This window comes from Poecilia reticulata, linkage group LG1 (assembly GCF_000633615.1).
Source record: "Poecilia reticulata strain Guanapo linkage group LG1, Guppy_female_1.0+MT, whole genome shotgun sequence".
NCBI lineage: Eukaryota > Metazoa > Chordata > Actinopteri > Cyprinodontiformes > Poeciliidae > Poecilia > Poecilia reticulata.
In genome coordinates, this window is record NC_024331.1 from 13,706,599 (window position 1) to 13,722,925 (window position 16,327).

Here is a 16,327-nt window from a genome sequence, read left to right on the forward strand (position 1 = left end):
AAAGTGAAACTCCATAGAAGAGGCAAGATAAACGTTTCTCAACACGAGTTTGAACATAATTATAAAGTTGCTTCTGGAAGTGTCAAGTCACTTCCAGTGATGACAAGTCAAAAATTAATGAACAGGAGAAAATCTTGGATGCATTTTAATCAGTATTCCCAAATGTCTACAGCCCCAGTCTGGATGTTGTACGTCCTTACTCAGCCTAAACATGACACCACAGTTGGATTCCTCTCGGAGCTGCCAAAGCCTAACACACAGAGTTCCCCAGGCCTTTTAAGGACCCTCGAACAAGCTTGCACGTGTGCTCTGCCTGACGTCTCTGGGTTTAATCAGACTCCTGTATCCAAGTTTGTTGTGTGGAGGGAAAGAATCTGTCCCTGTTGCTTTGTGAAAACCTTTGAGTGTCTTTAAAAAGGAGTAGCAGCACATACTTCAGGTTAGAGCGGTCTGATTGCCTCCCCGTAACTTTCATTTAGATACAAAAGAGATTTGTAAGTGACCAGTAACGAGCCTTAGTTTGGTCTGCCTGATATGGTGTGTTAAGGTTTGAAAGCCACCTGGACTCCTTCAAACTTTTATTTTGTCATTGTGACCCTTGCAGCTTTTAACAAACGCCTGATCTTTGTCTCCTCTGAACATAAAACTATCTGCAGAAAACATTTGCCTCGTCCATGTGAGCCTCTATAAATGTCAGTCAAACCTGAAGGTGTTGGCATCCTTTCAGTCAATCTTTGCTAGTGGTTCTTGGTTTTTCTTTGCGTCCTGAAGAGATTTCTTTTTAATGTTGAGGGTGAAATTGGGAAGTAGGATGGTTAAAACCTGAACACTATATTAAAGGGGCAATAAACCCAACCTCGTATATAAACTATTTGACTAATAAAGCCGGCAAACATCAAGCTGCTGGAATAATCTCAACCTTTTTGCCAATTTCTTGAGAATATTTTAAAGTAAAGTTCTTGGTAGGACAACAACTCATTTAAATGAACTCTGCTAATTCTTATTACAGGAATAATTGTATCACGGCAGAATTATTCCAGGTTGTTTTTGATTCACACAACCATGTTTTGAGTCTTTGTGACTTGAAAAGTGGCATTTATCCAAATATAGGATGCATACCACTGCATGCATCATTTTGACCTGATGCCCATGAATGGTGTTGGTAAATGGTTGCACTTTGATCCCTACTTGTCCTGTTTTAATGCTAGACTGAAATGACTTAAATAATCCTAGATCAGCTGAATTTTCAGACTTGAAAAATTCCACTTTATCAAAGGATCAGATTACATAACGGCAAGTCAGATTTTACTTTGGGTCAGGCAATGGTGAAGTTATCTCTGCAGCACATGATTCCCATCAAATTAAACTGGACTGTTGAACTGTGAACAGAAATCCTGTCAGTTGTATTTATCCTTATGGCTCTCTCTCTCGCTCTCTTGGGATCTGTTAATCCTGCTCTTACTTTGTTTCCCCCGCTCTTCAGAGGAGAGTCTGGTGCCGGGAAAACGGAGAACACCAAGAAGGTCATCCAGTATCTGGCTCTTGTGGCCTCGTCTCACAAAGGCAAAAAGGACAGCAGCGCTGTAGGTATCTGTGTGAAGAACTTGTGTTCGGATCCATCAGTCACTTCCCTCACTCTTAAAGGAAACCTGCCCAGTTTAATTCTGTATATTTCCTTCAAATAGCAACAAACAGGATCACAGTTTGCATACGTGAGTAAAGGGGAATGCCTGAAGTGTGCTGTTTTATTTTTTGTTTTTTTTGTTTTGTTTTTTGTGTGTGCCATTTGAAAAGTGCATGAAGTTTAGTGTCACCAAATGGGCGTTATTCTACCTCCAGGGTGTCCAGTTTTCTAAAATCAGATGGTGTTTTCTTCAACATTTCTCACTAGTAGCTATAGCTTATTTAGAACAGCCTCCTCGCTGGAATAAAATGATGGCATACTTCCTGGAAGTCCTCCTAAAAGAAAATGCAACGTTTTACTCTGGCGACTGGCTTGTTCAGACTGCATGATGGTTAGTAGAGTACTGACACGCAGTGATGAACGCAGCCCCTTCTCCTACCTTGAGACGGGATTTTTATCAAACTGGTGGTTTTCTCTGCCGCTGGAGATCAAACCAAACTCTCTGCAGCAGCGAAAGAGTCTCTCACAGATCATCGAGCACAGTGTGAGCATGCCCATCTCCTGTTTTTGTCTGTAAAAATCCAACAACCTCTTGACTTCTAAGCATATAATCTACTTGTGAGGTACACGGAAGTGTTCACTGACTCTTCTGTTGCAGATTTTATTTATCAATGTCTTTTTATTGTGTTTTTTACATAGGCCTCATAAAACAGTGACAAAGACTCGTACACACACAACAGAAATCCCTCCTATACCAGATCCATTACCCCGACATGCATCCACCTTGTATTCATAAAACAGCCCATGAAAGGTACAGGTTGTGCATAAGTGAAAACAACCAACATTTGACCTTTACACAAAATTATCTGCTGAAATTATTTCAACTTAAGATATGAATGGCTGCCAGACATCATTGCAATTTTTAAACAGATCCCCTAACTACATATATTTTATTGTTTTATCCAGTGGTGCAACTACACATTATTCAGGTGGATGCGAAAACATAAATCCCCCACCCCCACCCCCGAGGCGAGGATACGTGAAGGGTAAAACTCGCTACTAATTACCTCGTTATGTGCGCGAGCTGAAGGAGCGTAAGGCGCGCTGAAGTGTATGGGAAAACGTCATCGGCGCGCCGCCCCCTCTGGTGCTGCGCCCCTATGCGTTGCATACCCTGCATACCCACTTTTTGCGCCACTGGTTTTATCTTATGTTTTCATGACAGGTTCTGAAAGTGTTCATGCCATGGCACATTACCTAAAGACAAAACGGTGTGAAAAAGGAGGATTCATACAAATTGATGAAGCGAAAAAACAAACTTTTCTCAGTAAAGTGATTCTTTTTTCATTCTTTTTTTTTTTTTCATGTGGCCATTGGTATGAAACTTGCTCCAGATTTCTGCCACAATCACACCAAAACAAAATATTCCATAAATTGGATGCAATCAGTGAAGTAACACAGCATAGAAGTGTAGGAGACATTTACTGAAAATTTGTCTAGTACCGGGTAGAAAAGGTAAAATAACAGATTCATCCACACTTTCGTAGGTTTTTCAGCTTGAGTCAGATTGACTGGGGCTTCAGTGGCTTTGTTGTCCGGCCTTGAAACCAGTTAAAAGCTTCCTTTTGGTGTTTTTTCAGTCTGTTTTGCTCCACACTTGTCTCACCTTGTCGAGAATAACCCAAACGTCACCGTCACTTAACCTTTGGCTCCAGTTTGTCCTCCAAACACGGTGCATTTTGTTACATTCAGAAATGTAATTCTGGTCTCCTGTCACCAGACTATGTTCTCCCTCTAGTTCATTGGATTGTCCAAATGTTCTGCTGTTAACTTTAACATCCTTCAGCAGTGAGTGTGCATGGAGTTCATTTCTCATTACTTTTAGGATGGGAAGAAACGGTGCCTGCCTCCAGGTTTTTCTAAAACCGACTCCTCGGAGCACCTCGTCATGGCTAAGAAATTTCTAAAGCAATCTGAAACCAGTGCCATTCATTTTTTGCCACAGTAAAGTTTTGAAGCTTTTGAGTTCTCTGTTTTTACCCATCATGAGAGGCTTTTGATTTGATGGGATTTCAGTGAGGATTAAACCCACTGATGTTCATTTGCTCTGACAAGGAGCAGAAATGCTTTATACTGCAGATTTTAGACATTTTCTTTTTGTACTTTGTGTTCAGAGCTTATTTCATGTGTCGTTCCACTCTATTACACTTGTTGCATGGAGTTTTTTGCTTTTTACTTTTTTATCTGAATTTCCTGGTTGTGTTGTTGATGTGGTGGGTATTTAATCTCAAAAGCCTTTACTTAGTGAGGGGAAAAGGTTTTGGTGATCATATTCTGCCTTAGGTTATGTGTTTTAATGTTTTTTTAAGTGAGTAACTTCTTTTCTACTAATCTCACACACGTTTTGGGTGTCTAGAGGAAATATTGCCTGGTTATTCTTTCCTCTAAGTTCCAGAAGCTCCCAGTCCGAACAGAAATAGTTTCAGGAATGTTTTTTTTTCTTTTCTTTTTTTTCCTCTCTGTCCTTTTCAGGTCTTTTTGACTCCTGCTGCTTATCTGTCTTAAAAGTTTATATTTACATTTCATGAGATGCAAGTTTTTCCCTTTACTTCCACCTTGCTGTGCTCTGTCTTCTTCCCTTTGTTTTCTAGTTTTCCTGAACTCTGAGCAGCACATCATCAGTGGGTCTGTATTTTCTCCTTTTCCCTAAAACATAAGACTAGCTTTTATTTTGCCACATTTGGTACAGAAGTTTTTTTTCCAGAAACATTAAATTTATACAAGATCGAAATAAATTCCAGGGATTCAAATAATGACCTTTTTAAAATGAACTTTGACTATAAATCAATTACCGTCTATCTAAAGAGCGACTTCTTTATATTGTTTTCTGTTTTCCCTCCTTTCTCTTCCAGGCTTTAGCTCATTTACACAGTGGGTGTTTTTAATTAAGGCAGTTTATGTAGAGGTCCTGAGCTCCTGACATCGATGCAGACAAAAGGAGCCACTTTGATCAGGAGGATTATCTCGATTCAAAGTGATGGGCTGTCCGCCTCGGTTACAGACATTCACTCAGCCACTTCTGCTGGAGACAAATTACATCTCCGGAAAATATGTTTGGATAATTCTTAATCCATCGAAATCTATCACATAAGTTTGCGTAAACTAATACAGACTTTTCTTGATTCTGCGTAATTATGCCTTTTACTGCTCGCTATGAAATGCCTTAGTAGCGGCGAATCAAATAGATGAATTATTTGATGCCTTCTTCCTCTTATCCCATGTCATTATCGTGGTAAACACTCACCGAGAGCCACCTGCTTATGTCACCAGGGTGAGCTGGAGAAGCAGCTCCTGCAGGCCAACCCCATCCTCGAGGCCTTCGGAAACGCCAAAACCATCAAAAATGACAACTCCTCTCGATTTGTGAGTTTGTGGTTAAATGAAATATATATTTTATTTATGTATGATATCTTCCAGTCCATTATGAAAAGCTCACTTTTCCTTTTCATCTCTCTCTCTCAGGGAAAATTCATCCGCATTAACTTTGATGTGACGGGCTACATCGTTGGAGCCAACATTGAGACTTGTATCCTTTTAATGAGATTTTTCGCAGCTATTCTAGCTACTTACCCATCTGCAGTCTCATCGGGCCACAACTCTTTTTAACAGAAGTACAGAAGAGATTAAAATGACAGCTAGCAGATTGTGTCCTACATATGAAGTCATGCCGCTTGAAGTTTTCCGTAGTTTGTTGCGAACACAAGCTTCTGCATATTCAATCCATAATTGCAAAGGGGGAGAACAGGGATCTATATGCTGTTTACTCTGAATGCACATTTGTGATCCTCAACTAGGGGCTGCTCTCAGACCTGCTGGAAAAGTCCCGGTGCATCCGGCAGGCAAAGACGGAAAGAGCTTTTCACATCTTCTACTACATGATCGCTGGCGCCAAAGACAAACTGAAAGGTTAGATGATTATTATCTTTAAGCTTTAAACTGTTCTCACGTTGTACTTTAGAGCATACCGACAAGGAGTCGCAAATTTTTATAAATGGGGGGGAAAAAAATTCAAGACAAATGAAAGCTGAGCATGCTCCCAATGATGTAATTAAGTTTTTTTTGACTGTTTTGCTTATTTTATCATCAGAGGACCTTCTTCTGGAGCCCTTCAGTAATTACCGCTTCCTGAGTGCGGGCCACGTTCAGATCTCTGGACAGCAAGACGACGAACTGTTCGAGGAGACCATGGAGGCGATGAACATCATGGGTTTCACGGAGGAGGAAAGAACTGGTAACGGCGGCTTTTCTGTGCCTGGAGATGCCTGCAAATTTCACACAGCGGCGGCACCTTAATCGGTCTACTTCGTGTGTTTGCTCTTAATGATGCAGATATATTGAAGGTTTGCTCCACGGTAATGCAGCTGGGAAACATTGAGTTCAAGAAAGAGAGGAATCAAGAGCAGGCCACCATGCCGGACAACACTGGTTAGAAACCTTTACGTTACAAATTTCCGTGCTTGTTGGTTTTATTACTTAACCTCTTTTTTTTCTCACATCCCCAGCGGCGCAGAAGGTTTGCCACCTGCAGGGCATCAACGTGACGGACTTCACCAGAGCAATCCTCACCCCTCGTATCAAAGTGGGCAGAGAGGTGGTGCAGAAGGCACAAACCAAAGAGCAGGTCAAACCAATTAAAACTACACACTACAGGTTCATTTTGAAGTCCTTATAACAGTTAGTGCTTTTGATTTGTTGTGGATTTATTATTTATTTTTATATTAGGCTGATTTTGCTATCGAAGCTTTGGCTAAGGCCATTTTTGAGCGACTCTTCCGCTGGATCCTGGGCCGCGTCAACAAAACATTGGACAAGACCAAACGCCAGGGAGCATCCTTCCTGGGAATCCTTGATATTGCCGGCTTTGAGATTTTTGAGGTAAACATATTTATCAGTCACATTTCATCACTGTGTGACTACAAATGCTTTGCACAGATGGAGGACATGTGATGTGCAGCTTCTGCTGTGTGTGTGTTAGGACAACTCATTTGAGCAGCTGTGCATCAACTACACCAACGAGAAGCTGCAGCAGCTCTTCAACCACACCATGTTCATCCTGGAGCAGGAGGAGTACCAGAGGGAGGGCATCGAGTGGAACTTCATCGACTTTGGACTTGACCTGCAGCCCTGCATCGAGCTCATTGAGAGGCCGGTAACGAGTACCAACACGTTAAAAATAGCCAGTGGAATGAACACATTGCAACAACAAGTTCCACTTCTACGCACAGAGGAAGTTTAAAATGTAAAATGAGTTTGTTTTACTGCTAAGTCCCATTTTGCATCCTCTGCAGAACAATCCTCCAGGCATCTTGGCCCTGCTGGATGAAGAGTGCTGGTTCCCAAAAGCCACAGATATCTCTTTTGTAGAGAAACTCATGAACACTCAAGGAAGCCATGTGAAGTTTGCCAAACCAAAGCAGCTCAAAGACAAAACAGAGTTCTCCATTCTTCACTATGCTGGAAAGGTGAATGTGAAGAAACGACAAATGCATCCCGTTCTTGTTTTACTCATGCATTTTTTGTTTTAATACTTTGCTTTCAAGAAGGAAGATTTTCTTTTAATCTAAAATGGTCTTTTTTTTCCTTTGAAAAACCTTCAGAAACTTTATTTAAATTTTTTTTTTTTTATTTGGGTGATTTTCTTTCTTTCTTTTTTAATTTTTGTAATAAAGATCTTTCAGATCATTACATGTTGTTTCCCAAATTTCCATCTCTTGATTCTTTCTAAATGACCGTCAAAGCTAAAATATGGATTTTATTTTTGTCATATTGTCGTTTTGTAATTTTCATACATTGAGGCCAGTTAAGACGACTTGAGGTTGCTTCTTTGTGACAAAAAGCTGGTTTATAATTGGTTCATTATCAAACTGTTCATATCTTCCAGTTATTTTAACAAAGCAAAAATGTATTTCTCTGAAGACTAGATTAAAACTTTTTGCACTGTATTGTTGAAAAAAGTTTCCTCTTTGATTGCTTACACCTTATAGGAAGAAGGAAAATCCACTAAGGTTGTGTAATGATTTTGTTTTTTAGGTAGATTATAACGCCACAGCCTGGCTGACAAAGAACATGGACCCTCTAAATGACAACGTCACAGCACTGCTCAACAACTCCTCCAGCCAATTTGTGCAGGACCTCTGGAAAGATTGTGAGATATGAAATGCACAAAAAATAATTATTTCTCATAAGTACACCTACATTAACCTCATAGAAACGTATATAGTGTAAATGTACAAGCTCTGTTTACGCTTTGTTCTTCAGCGGACCGGGTGGTTGGTCTGGACACGATAGCCAAGATGACGGACAGCTCCGCAGGCGGGTCAAAAACCAAGAAGGGAATGTTTCGTACTGTGGGACAGCTCTATAAGGAGTCTCTGGCAAAACTCATGACAACACTACACAACACCCAGCCTAACTTCGTCAGATGCATCATCCCGAACCACGAGAAGAGGGTTAAGCACAACGCATAGCTTTTGCATCATATGCTAAAGCTCTTGCTGTTAAAATACTAAAATCGAACCTTTTCAGGCAGGAAAGCTGGATGCACACCTGGTGCTCGAGCAACTGAGGTGTAACGGTGTGCTGGAGGGAATCCGAATCTGTCGGCAAGGTTTTCCAAACCGAATCGTTTTCCAGGAGTTCCGTCAAAGGTCGTTGTAAAACCATTTGAATCGGTCTTGATCTCCAGCTTATGATAAATCTGGGTAATTGCGACTTCTGTCCGTCTCTGTTACAGATATGAAATCTTGGCTGCAAGTGCTATTCCAAAAGGCTTCATGGACGGCAAACAAGCCTGCTGCCTCATGGTGGGAACAATTAAAATTTTTAATCTCATCTCGCTGCTCTTCCTAAAAAGTCCTTTTAAAATCTTACGTCTGTGCAGATCAAGCATCTTGACTTGGACCCCAACCTGTACAGGATTGGACAGAGTAAGATCTTCTTCCGAACTGGAGTGCTTGCCCAGTTGGAAGAGGAGAGAGATCTGAAGATCACCGTGATCATCATCGCTTTCCAGGCTCAGGCGAGAGGCTTCCTGGCTAGAAAGTAGGGAGCGCACAAGCTTTCGTGCACAAAATTTTGTCTGCTCTTACTCAACATGATTTTACATTTATGATTTCATGTTCTTTTTTTAAAAAATTATTTTTAACTGCTTTGTTTTCAAAGGGCATTTGCCAAGAGGCAGCAGCAGCTAACGGCCATGAAAGTGATCCAAAGGAACTGTGCCGCTTACCTTAAACTCAGGAACTGGCAGTGGTGGAGACTCTTCACAAAGGTCTGCTCCTAACGGATAACAATGTCACAGTGTAGCGCTGTTTTGTAGCTTATATTTAGTGTTGTGCAAGATCATCCTTAATACTGAGTTTTCTTCACACGAGTTAATATTAACTTATTTAAATGCCTTCTTCATGATGAAACATGTCGGTATCAGTTTCTTCTCCAACTGCAGATTCCCTGCCTGCAGCAGGTTCTGCAGAGTAATACCAGAACTTTGATGCAGTTACAACTCAATATAATCTGCTTTAATAAGAGTTGAGCCACAAGCCTGCAGTTTAAATTAAGCTTAAAATAGATAGAGAGGCATGATTTACCAACAATAATTCGGCACAAATGTATGTCTTCAACAGAAAAAGTTTTCTCTTGTGCACACATGGAAAGCTTTTCGCTTTGAGGGAAATGTTGCAGCTCTATGCTGCATGAAAATTTAAAATAAACCTTATTGAGTTAAATTACAAAACATTGTCACTTACAAACGTGCTCATTTAAGCACTTTTGTGCACAACATACATTTGTTTTCATTTACCCGGAAATAACTGGATAAATGATTTTAAATGATTTAAAACGACTTTAAATTTAACATCAGTTTGAAAATATTTTTCCTACGTTTGCCACCTGCAGGTCAAGCCTTTGCTGCAAGTGACCCGACAAGAGGAGGAGATGAGTCTGAAGGAGGACGAGCTGAACAGAGCCAAAGAGGTGGCGACCAAGTTTGAATCAGAGCTAAAAGAAATTACCTTGAAACACACTCAGGTAAAAGATGACGCAAACAACCACATGCTTTACAGTTTTCCAGACCTTTCTGCTAGATATTTAGACATGAAGTTTCCAGCTCGCTTAAGCCTCTCTTTTCGTCTTTTAAGCAAACATAAAGAAGAATTGACTATTTGACTCTGTGCCCTGCAGATTGTGGAGGAGCGGAACGCCCTGCAGGAGCAGCTCCAGGCCGAGACCGAGCTGTACGCAGAGGCAGAGGAGATGAGGGTCCGCCTGGCAGCGAAGAAGCAGGAGTTGGAGGAGATCCTCCATGAGATGGAGGCCAGGCTGGATGAAGAGGAAGAACGCGCTCAGACACTGCTGCTGGACAAGAAGAAGATGCAGCAGCAGATGCAGGTCTGATCTGAACCTTCACTTCTCTGCTCATTTGTCCATAATGGCAGGTGATGAAACTAATGGCTGTTTTTTTTTTCCTAAAGGAACTGGAGGAGCACTTGGAAGAAGAAGAGGATGCCCGTCAAAAGCTGCAGCTGGAGAAAGTGACGTGTGAAGGGAAGATAAAAAAGCTGGAGGACGACATCCTGGTTATGGAGGACCAAAACAACAAGCTGCTGAAGGTCTGGTTTGCAAACCCAGAATAATTTATTCCAGATTTCTGGCTGTCACACACTGAGGGAGTTTTATTTGTGATGGCTTTTTAGGAGCGCAAGCTGATGGAGGAAAGAATTGCTGATTTCAGTGCCAATCTGGCAGAGGAAGAGGAGAAATCCAAAAACCTCACAAAGCTCAAAAATAAACACGAGTCCATGATCTCGGATTTGGAAGGTAATCCAAGTCAGATCTTGAAGCATGAAAAAAGAAAAAGTTTTAACAAAGAGGTTGCTGAGCTGACTTTTCTGCCGTTCCAGTCCGCTTGAAGAAAGAAGAAAAAACTCGGCAGGAGCTGGATAAGGCAAAGCGCAAGTTGGAGGCAGAGTCCAACGACTTGCAAGAGCAAATAGCCGACCTGCAGGCCCAGATTGCCGACCTTAAGGCTCAGCTGGCCAAGAAGGAGGAAGAATTACAGAACGCGTTGTCCAGGTGACACCCTGCATTTGCAGAACGTTCATACCCCTTGGACTTTTACTGATTTTTCTTTTCTTGTTATAAAGTATTATTCGATTTCATGTAATGGGCATAATTCTGTTGCTCTATTTATGAGGTGGAAGAAAAATGGTACGTCATGTCAAAAAGATTTTTTACTAACAATCAGTAAAGATTAGCTTTCAGTTGAATTCAACAACCTTCATTCAGATTGTCCTAAATAAGAGCAAGTTAAGCTGATTTCTCTTGGAAGTATTTTAGCATATAAATTGAATTGAACGATGGACCTAAATTTAACTTTAAATATCAATTTCAAGGTTTAGACACATTCTCAGATGCTATTCATCCATTCTGAGAACAGTTGTGAGTAAAATGTTCAAAGTGTTTGTAGTGTTTCTTGCTCATGCAAATTATAAACTTTTTATATTTTAAACCAGACATTAAGTAAAACATGGTTCCAAGTATCGTCTTTCCTTTGTCTTCCACACCACAAATATGCAGGTAGTTGTTTATTTACATAAAATGATCAAATGAAACTTGGAATTGCAACGTGACAAATAAACCAGATCTCAAAAGTAACCAAATATTGGCTTGAGTTCAAGTTGACACCAGGTTTACCCCTTATTCCTCTTAGGTTAGAAGATGAGACGGCCCAGAAAAACAACGCGCTGAAGAAGATCAGAGAGCTGGAGGGTCACATCTCCGACCTGCAGGAGGACCTCGACTCGGAGCGAGCGGCCAGGAACAAGGCGGAGAAGATCAAGCGCGACCTCGGCGAGGAGCTGGAGGCACTCAAATCGGAGCTGGAAGACACTCTGGACACAACAGCAACTCAGCAAGAGTTAAGGTTGGTCATATGGAAATGAAAAGAACATGTTAAGAACAGCTTTTCTTTGTAAAAAACAAAACATAAAAACTGTTGTGCCTCGCTGTCCGTCTGCAGAGCCAAACGAGAACAAGAGGTGACCCTGCTGAAGAGAGCCATTGACGAGGAGAACCGCACGCATGAGGCCCAAATACAGGAAATGCGACAGAAACACACCCAAGCTGTGGAGGAGCTGACTGAGCAGCTGGAGCAGTCCAAACGAGTATGCCTGGGTCGCTAAACACACGCGCAGTGTTTTTTTTGTTTGTTTGTTTTTTGTTGTTGTTTTTTTATCCCAGTAGATGCTAACGTCGTCACCATCTTCTGCTCAGGTGAAGTCCAATCTGGAGAAGGCTAAACAAGCTCTGGAAAAGGAAACTTCTGAGTTAACCATTGAGGTGCGCTCACTGACTCAGGCCAAACAGGACGGGGAGCACAAGAGGAAGAAGCTGGAGGGTCAGGTGGCAGATCTGCAGTCGCGCTTCTCTGACAGTGAGAAGCAGAAGGCTGAGCTGGGAGAGCGCTGCTCCAAGATCACTGCAAGTTATTTTCTTCTCTTTTTTTTTTTTTTGTTCCCCTTTTTTGTTCTTAAAAGCACCAGTGCAGAAATAAAATGGGAACTTTAAAGTACCGGGGTGCAGAAATAATTGAGAATTTTCTCTGTGCAGGTTGAACTGGAGAGCGTAACAAACTTACTGAACGAAGCAGAGGGCAAGAACATCAAGCTGAGCAAAGATGTGACCAGCCTTTCTTCGCAGCTCCAAGACACGCAGGTTTGTGCTGAAACGTGTGTAACTTTTTCCAGCGTGAATGTTTTCCAGCGGCGCAAGTTTGTGATGAAAGCAATGACTCTCTTGAGCCGCTGTGCATCTGCAGGAGCTGCTGGCCGAGGAGACGCGTCAGAAACTGCAGATCTCTACAAAGTTGCGTCAAGCAGAAGACGACAAGAACAGCTTGCAGGAGCAGCTGGAGGAGGAGATGGAGGCCAAGAGGAACGTGGAACGACACGTTTCCACCCTCAACATCCAGGTCAGGAGTCGCATTTTCTTTTTCCACAGTTGTTGTTTTTATCAATGTAGAAAACGGAGTCGATTGTTTTACTATTTTTTTTGACAGTTATCAGATGCTAAGAAGAAAGTGGAAGAGATGACGGGTAACATAGAGCTTCTGGAGGAGGGGAAAAAGCGAATGCAAAGAGACCTGGAGGCGGCCAACACTCAGTTCGAAGAGAAGGCCTCGGCTTTCGATAAGCTGGAGAAGACCAAGAACCGCCTGCAGCAGGAACTGGAGGACACATTGATGGACTTAGACAACCAGAGACAGATTGTGTCCAACCTGGAGAAGAAGCAGAAGAAGTTTGACCAGGTGAATATCACCAGAAAACAAAATCTCTTATTTATTTATTTTTTTAATTGGACAGAAATCAGTTTAAATTTAAATGTTTGGGAAATGTTTCTGTTATAAAAGTGCATACAGTTCTTGATTTCATCATCTCTGACCTTCAGATGCTGGCTGAGGAGAAGAGCATCTCCAGTAAATACGCAGATGAGAGGGATCGTGCAGAAGCCGAGGCCAGAGAAAAGGAAACCAAGGCTCTGTCGCTGGCGAGGGCCCTGGAGGAGGCCCAGGATGCCAGAGAGGAGCTGGAGCGGGCCAACAAGGCCCTGAGGGTGGAGATGGAAGACCTGATCAGTTCCAAGGATGATGTGGGAAAAAATGTTAGTTCTTAAAATGTCTGCCAGCAGATTTTGGCCTTGAATTGACTTTAAGCCTCCCAGTTAATCTGAAAATGTGCTGACGGCAGGTTCACGAGCTGGAGAAGTCCAAACGAGGCCTGGAGGCCCAGGTGGAGGAGATGAAGACCCAGCTGGAGGAGCTGGAGGACGAGCTGCAGGCGGCCGAAGACGCCAAGCTGCGTCTGGAGGTCAACATGCAGGCACTGAAGGCCCAGTTCGAACGAGACCTTCAGGGACGGGACGAGATGGGAGAGGAGAAGAAGAGGCAACTGGTCAAACAGGTCAGAACCGGGACAGATTCCTTTTAGCCCGGCGTTGAAAGACACTTTATCGGTGATGTTGGACAATCCACACCGACTCCAGGTCCGCGAGCTGGAGACGGAGCTGGAAGATGAACGTAAGCAGAGGGCCCAGGCCGCAGCAGCCAAGAAGAAGCTGGAGACAGACATGAAGGATCTGGAGGGACAGATCGAGACGGCCAATAAGGGACGAGACGAGGCCATCAAGCAGCTCCGCAAGCTCCAGGTGAGAGTGAGGAGATGAAGGAGCATGGATGGATGCCCGTGTCTTGGTAGGTTTTCATACATTTGTGCATTTATAATGTGTGTTGTGTTTTTTTTTTTCACAAATTATCTCTACAAGAAAAGTTTTTTTTCTAGTTGTTGACAGCATAAACTCTGATAAGAAGCCCTGCAACTGATTGCTTGGTTACTCTGCTACAACCATCTGTAGTTACTACAACACTAGAAGTGCCTGGCTCCACGTAAACATTCCAAACGAACAAATCATGTTGACGTATACCTCGTCACCCCCTGTTTTTATCTGCGTTTCTGCATCCAGGGTCAGATGAAGGACTACCAGAGGGAGCTGGACGATGCTCGTGCTGCGAGGGAGGAAGTTCTGTCCACAGCAAAGGAGAGCGAGAGGAAGGCCAAGAGTCTGGAGGCTGAACTCATGCAATTGCAGGAGGTGATGAGATGAATTCCTAACAAGGTAAAAAATCTCTGTGCCATCAGAGGATGCTTAGTAACAGGAAGCCCCTCTAATCCGTTTCCAGGAGCTGGCTGCAGCCGAAAGAGCCCGGAAGCAGGCAGAGGCCGAGAGAGACGAACTTTCTGACGAGCTGGCGAGCAACTCTTCTGGAAAGTGGGTGGACGATTTCTGCTTTTCTTTGTCCGTTGGGGTAAACAGAGCGCACGTTTGACATTTCCTCACTGTGATCCACGAGTTTAGATCCGCACTGGCGGATGAGAAACGTCGACTTGAAGCCAAGATAACCCAGTTGGAGGAGGAGCTGGAAGAGGAGCAGGGCAACATGGAGATCCTCAACGACAGGCTGAGGAAGAGCGCGCAGCAGGTGACCTGACCCCAGAGGAGCCGCTCGGATCGCGGCGAAATGAAAACTGCCAGCCCCGAACCTTGACTCTGGATGCGTGTCTTCATCAGGTGGAGCAGCTGAACAACGAGCTGCAGACGGAGCGCAGCACCTCCCAGAAGAACGAGAGCGCTCGGCAGCAGATGGAGCGCCAAAACAAGGAGCTGAAAGCCAAGCTGCAGGAGATGGAGAACCAGGTCAAGTCCAAGTTCAAGTCCTCCATCTCTGCCCTGGAGGCCAAGGTGGCACAGCTGGAGGAGCAGCTGGAGCAGGAGAACAGGTTGGGGAAAAATTAAATCCTTGTGTAGCTTTCAAACATAACTTGTTTGACTGCTGGTCATACTTTATGATTGATCAAACCTAAATAACTCTTAATTTACAGTAAGGGTTGAAATCACACAAAGTAGCAGTCTGATTGGTTTTAAAATATCACTGTCTAACTTTACACACCATTTTATTTTACTTTTTACTTTATTGGTATAAAATTGCACTTGAACTTTTTTTTTCTATCACTTTAGAGATAAGCAGGCGTCTGCCAAGAGCATGCGCCAGAAGGACAAGAAGCTCAAAGACATGATGATACAGCTTGAAGATGAAAGGAAACAATCAGAGCAATACAAGGATCAGGTAAAAACACCCAAGCAATCTGTAATAAATAAGGATTTCTTTTTGTTTTTGTTTTTTATGCAAAAACAAAAAGATGCCTGCAGTTTCCATTGCAGTCATGGTGAAAAGCACATTTTCATACATAAATAAATATCAGTAGCTATCAGATGATCAAAAATATACTCTTTGACTCACTAGCTTGCAGAAAAGGTGAGATTTAACTGCATAAATAGTTTTTTTTTTTTTATGTGCCCAGCTGCCATGGTTGCAAAGCAAACCCACCACCATGCTTAGCAGTTATTAGGTTTAGGGTGTTGGTGCATCATTTTAGTTTTTGCCAGAAAATGCCGCTTTGGCAGCGAGATTTGTTCTCTGCTGCAATTGTCGAGATGACTTTGTGCACACACATACTTGCTAGCAAAAACTTCAAAATAAAAAGCAACATGCTCTCAGTTAGGATATTACTTTTGCTAATCCACCAGGCAGAGAAGGCAAATACTCGCATGAAGCAGCTGAAGAGGCAGTTGGAGGAGTCTGAGGAAGAGTCTCAGCGCGCTACAGCAGCCCGCAGGAAGCTGCAGCGAGAGCTGGATGAAGCCACAGAGGCCAATGACACCATGAGCCGCGAGGTCAGCTCCCTCAAGAACAAACTCAGGTAGGACGGTTTTCTTTTGACCTCATTTATGGGTTTATTTTATCCTCGACACTAATAAAAGGAGCTGGCCAATGTACTGCCATTGAAAATGTATTTGTAGTCCTCGAATTAGTTTTACAGTTTGTCATAGTACCAGCACTACTGATATATACTGAAATTGGTGGTTTCAGAAAATACACAAACTTGAGCTTAACTATGATGTGGAAGGAAAAGGAAGCACAACTTTAAGAATTTCTACAAATAAAACCCTAAAAAGAAATTGTGGATAAATCATGTTTTTTTGGAGACACACACTTTTGCTACAACTATAGTTGTAGCAAAATATCTTCAATCT

At 42.6% G+C, this 16,327-nt stretch overlaps 1 protein-coding gene across 4 annotated transcripts in view; it reads left to right on the plus strand.

Annotated features, from left to right (window-relative positions):
• Nucleotides 1–16,327, plus strand: part of myh11a (myosin, heavy chain 11a, smooth muscle) — a 39,555-nt gene that overhangs the window by 21,204 nt on the left and 2,024 nt on the right. For 3 of the 4 annotated variants that reach the window (XM_017304616.1, XM_017304622.1, XM_008409120.1), the window contains exons 5-41: nt 1,484–1,583; nt 1,686–1,712; nt 4,955–5,047; nt 5,147–5,210; nt 5,492–5,590; nt 5,772–5,915; nt 6,014–6,109; nt 6,187–6,305; nt 6,407–6,559; nt 6,660–6,833; nt 6,973–7,146; nt 7,715–7,829; nt 7,943–8,133; nt 8,210–8,331; nt 8,418–8,487; nt 8,565–8,725; nt 8,846–8,954; nt 9,578–9,709; nt 9,863–10,069; nt 10,153–10,290; nt 10,375–10,498; nt 10,582–10,753; nt 11,391–11,603; nt 11,700–11,844; nt 11,954–12,160; nt 12,290–12,394; nt 12,498–12,650; nt 12,738–12,986; nt 13,127–13,339; nt 13,426–13,638; nt 13,721–13,882; nt 14,198–14,326; nt 14,415–14,503; nt 14,591–14,714; nt 14,804–15,012; nt 15,251–15,359; nt 15,821–15,993. In XM_017304616.1, coding sequence (XP_017160105.1) covers nt 1,484–1,583; nt 1,686–1,712; nt 4,955–5,047; nt 5,147–5,210; nt 5,492–5,590; nt 5,772–5,915; nt 6,014–6,109; nt 6,187–6,305; nt 6,407–6,559; nt 6,660–6,833; nt 6,973–7,146; nt 7,715–7,829; nt 7,943–8,133; nt 8,210–8,331; nt 8,418–8,487; nt 8,565–8,725; nt 8,846–8,954; nt 9,578–9,709; nt 9,863–10,069; nt 10,153–10,290; nt 10,375–10,498; nt 10,582–10,753; nt 11,391–11,603; nt 11,700–11,844; nt 11,954–12,160; nt 12,290–12,394; nt 12,498–12,650; nt 12,738–12,986; nt 13,127–13,339; nt 13,426–13,638; nt 13,721–13,882; nt 14,198–14,326; nt 14,415–14,503; nt 14,591–14,714; nt 14,804–15,012; nt 15,251–15,359; nt 15,821–15,993 — 5,277 coding nt within the window. The remainder of the gene's footprint in view (nt 1–1,483; nt 1,584–1,685; nt 1,713–4,954; nt 5,048–5,146; nt 5,211–5,491; nt 5,591–5,771; nt 5,916–6,013; nt 6,110–6,186; nt 6,306–6,406; nt 6,560–6,659; nt 6,834–6,972; nt 7,147–7,714; nt 7,830–7,942; nt 8,134–8,209; nt 8,332–8,417; nt 8,488–8,564; nt 8,726–8,845; nt 8,955–9,577; nt 9,710–9,862; nt 10,070–10,152; nt 10,291–10,374; nt 10,499–10,581; nt 10,754–11,390; nt 11,604–11,699; nt 11,845–11,953; nt 12,161–12,289; nt 12,395–12,497; nt 12,651–12,737; nt 12,987–13,126; nt 13,340–13,425; nt 13,639–13,720; nt 13,883–14,197; nt 14,327–14,414; nt 14,504–14,590; nt 14,715–14,803; nt 15,013–15,250; nt 15,360–15,820; nt 15,994–16,327) is intronic. The other variant, XM_017304620.1, reaches the window with a different exon arrangement.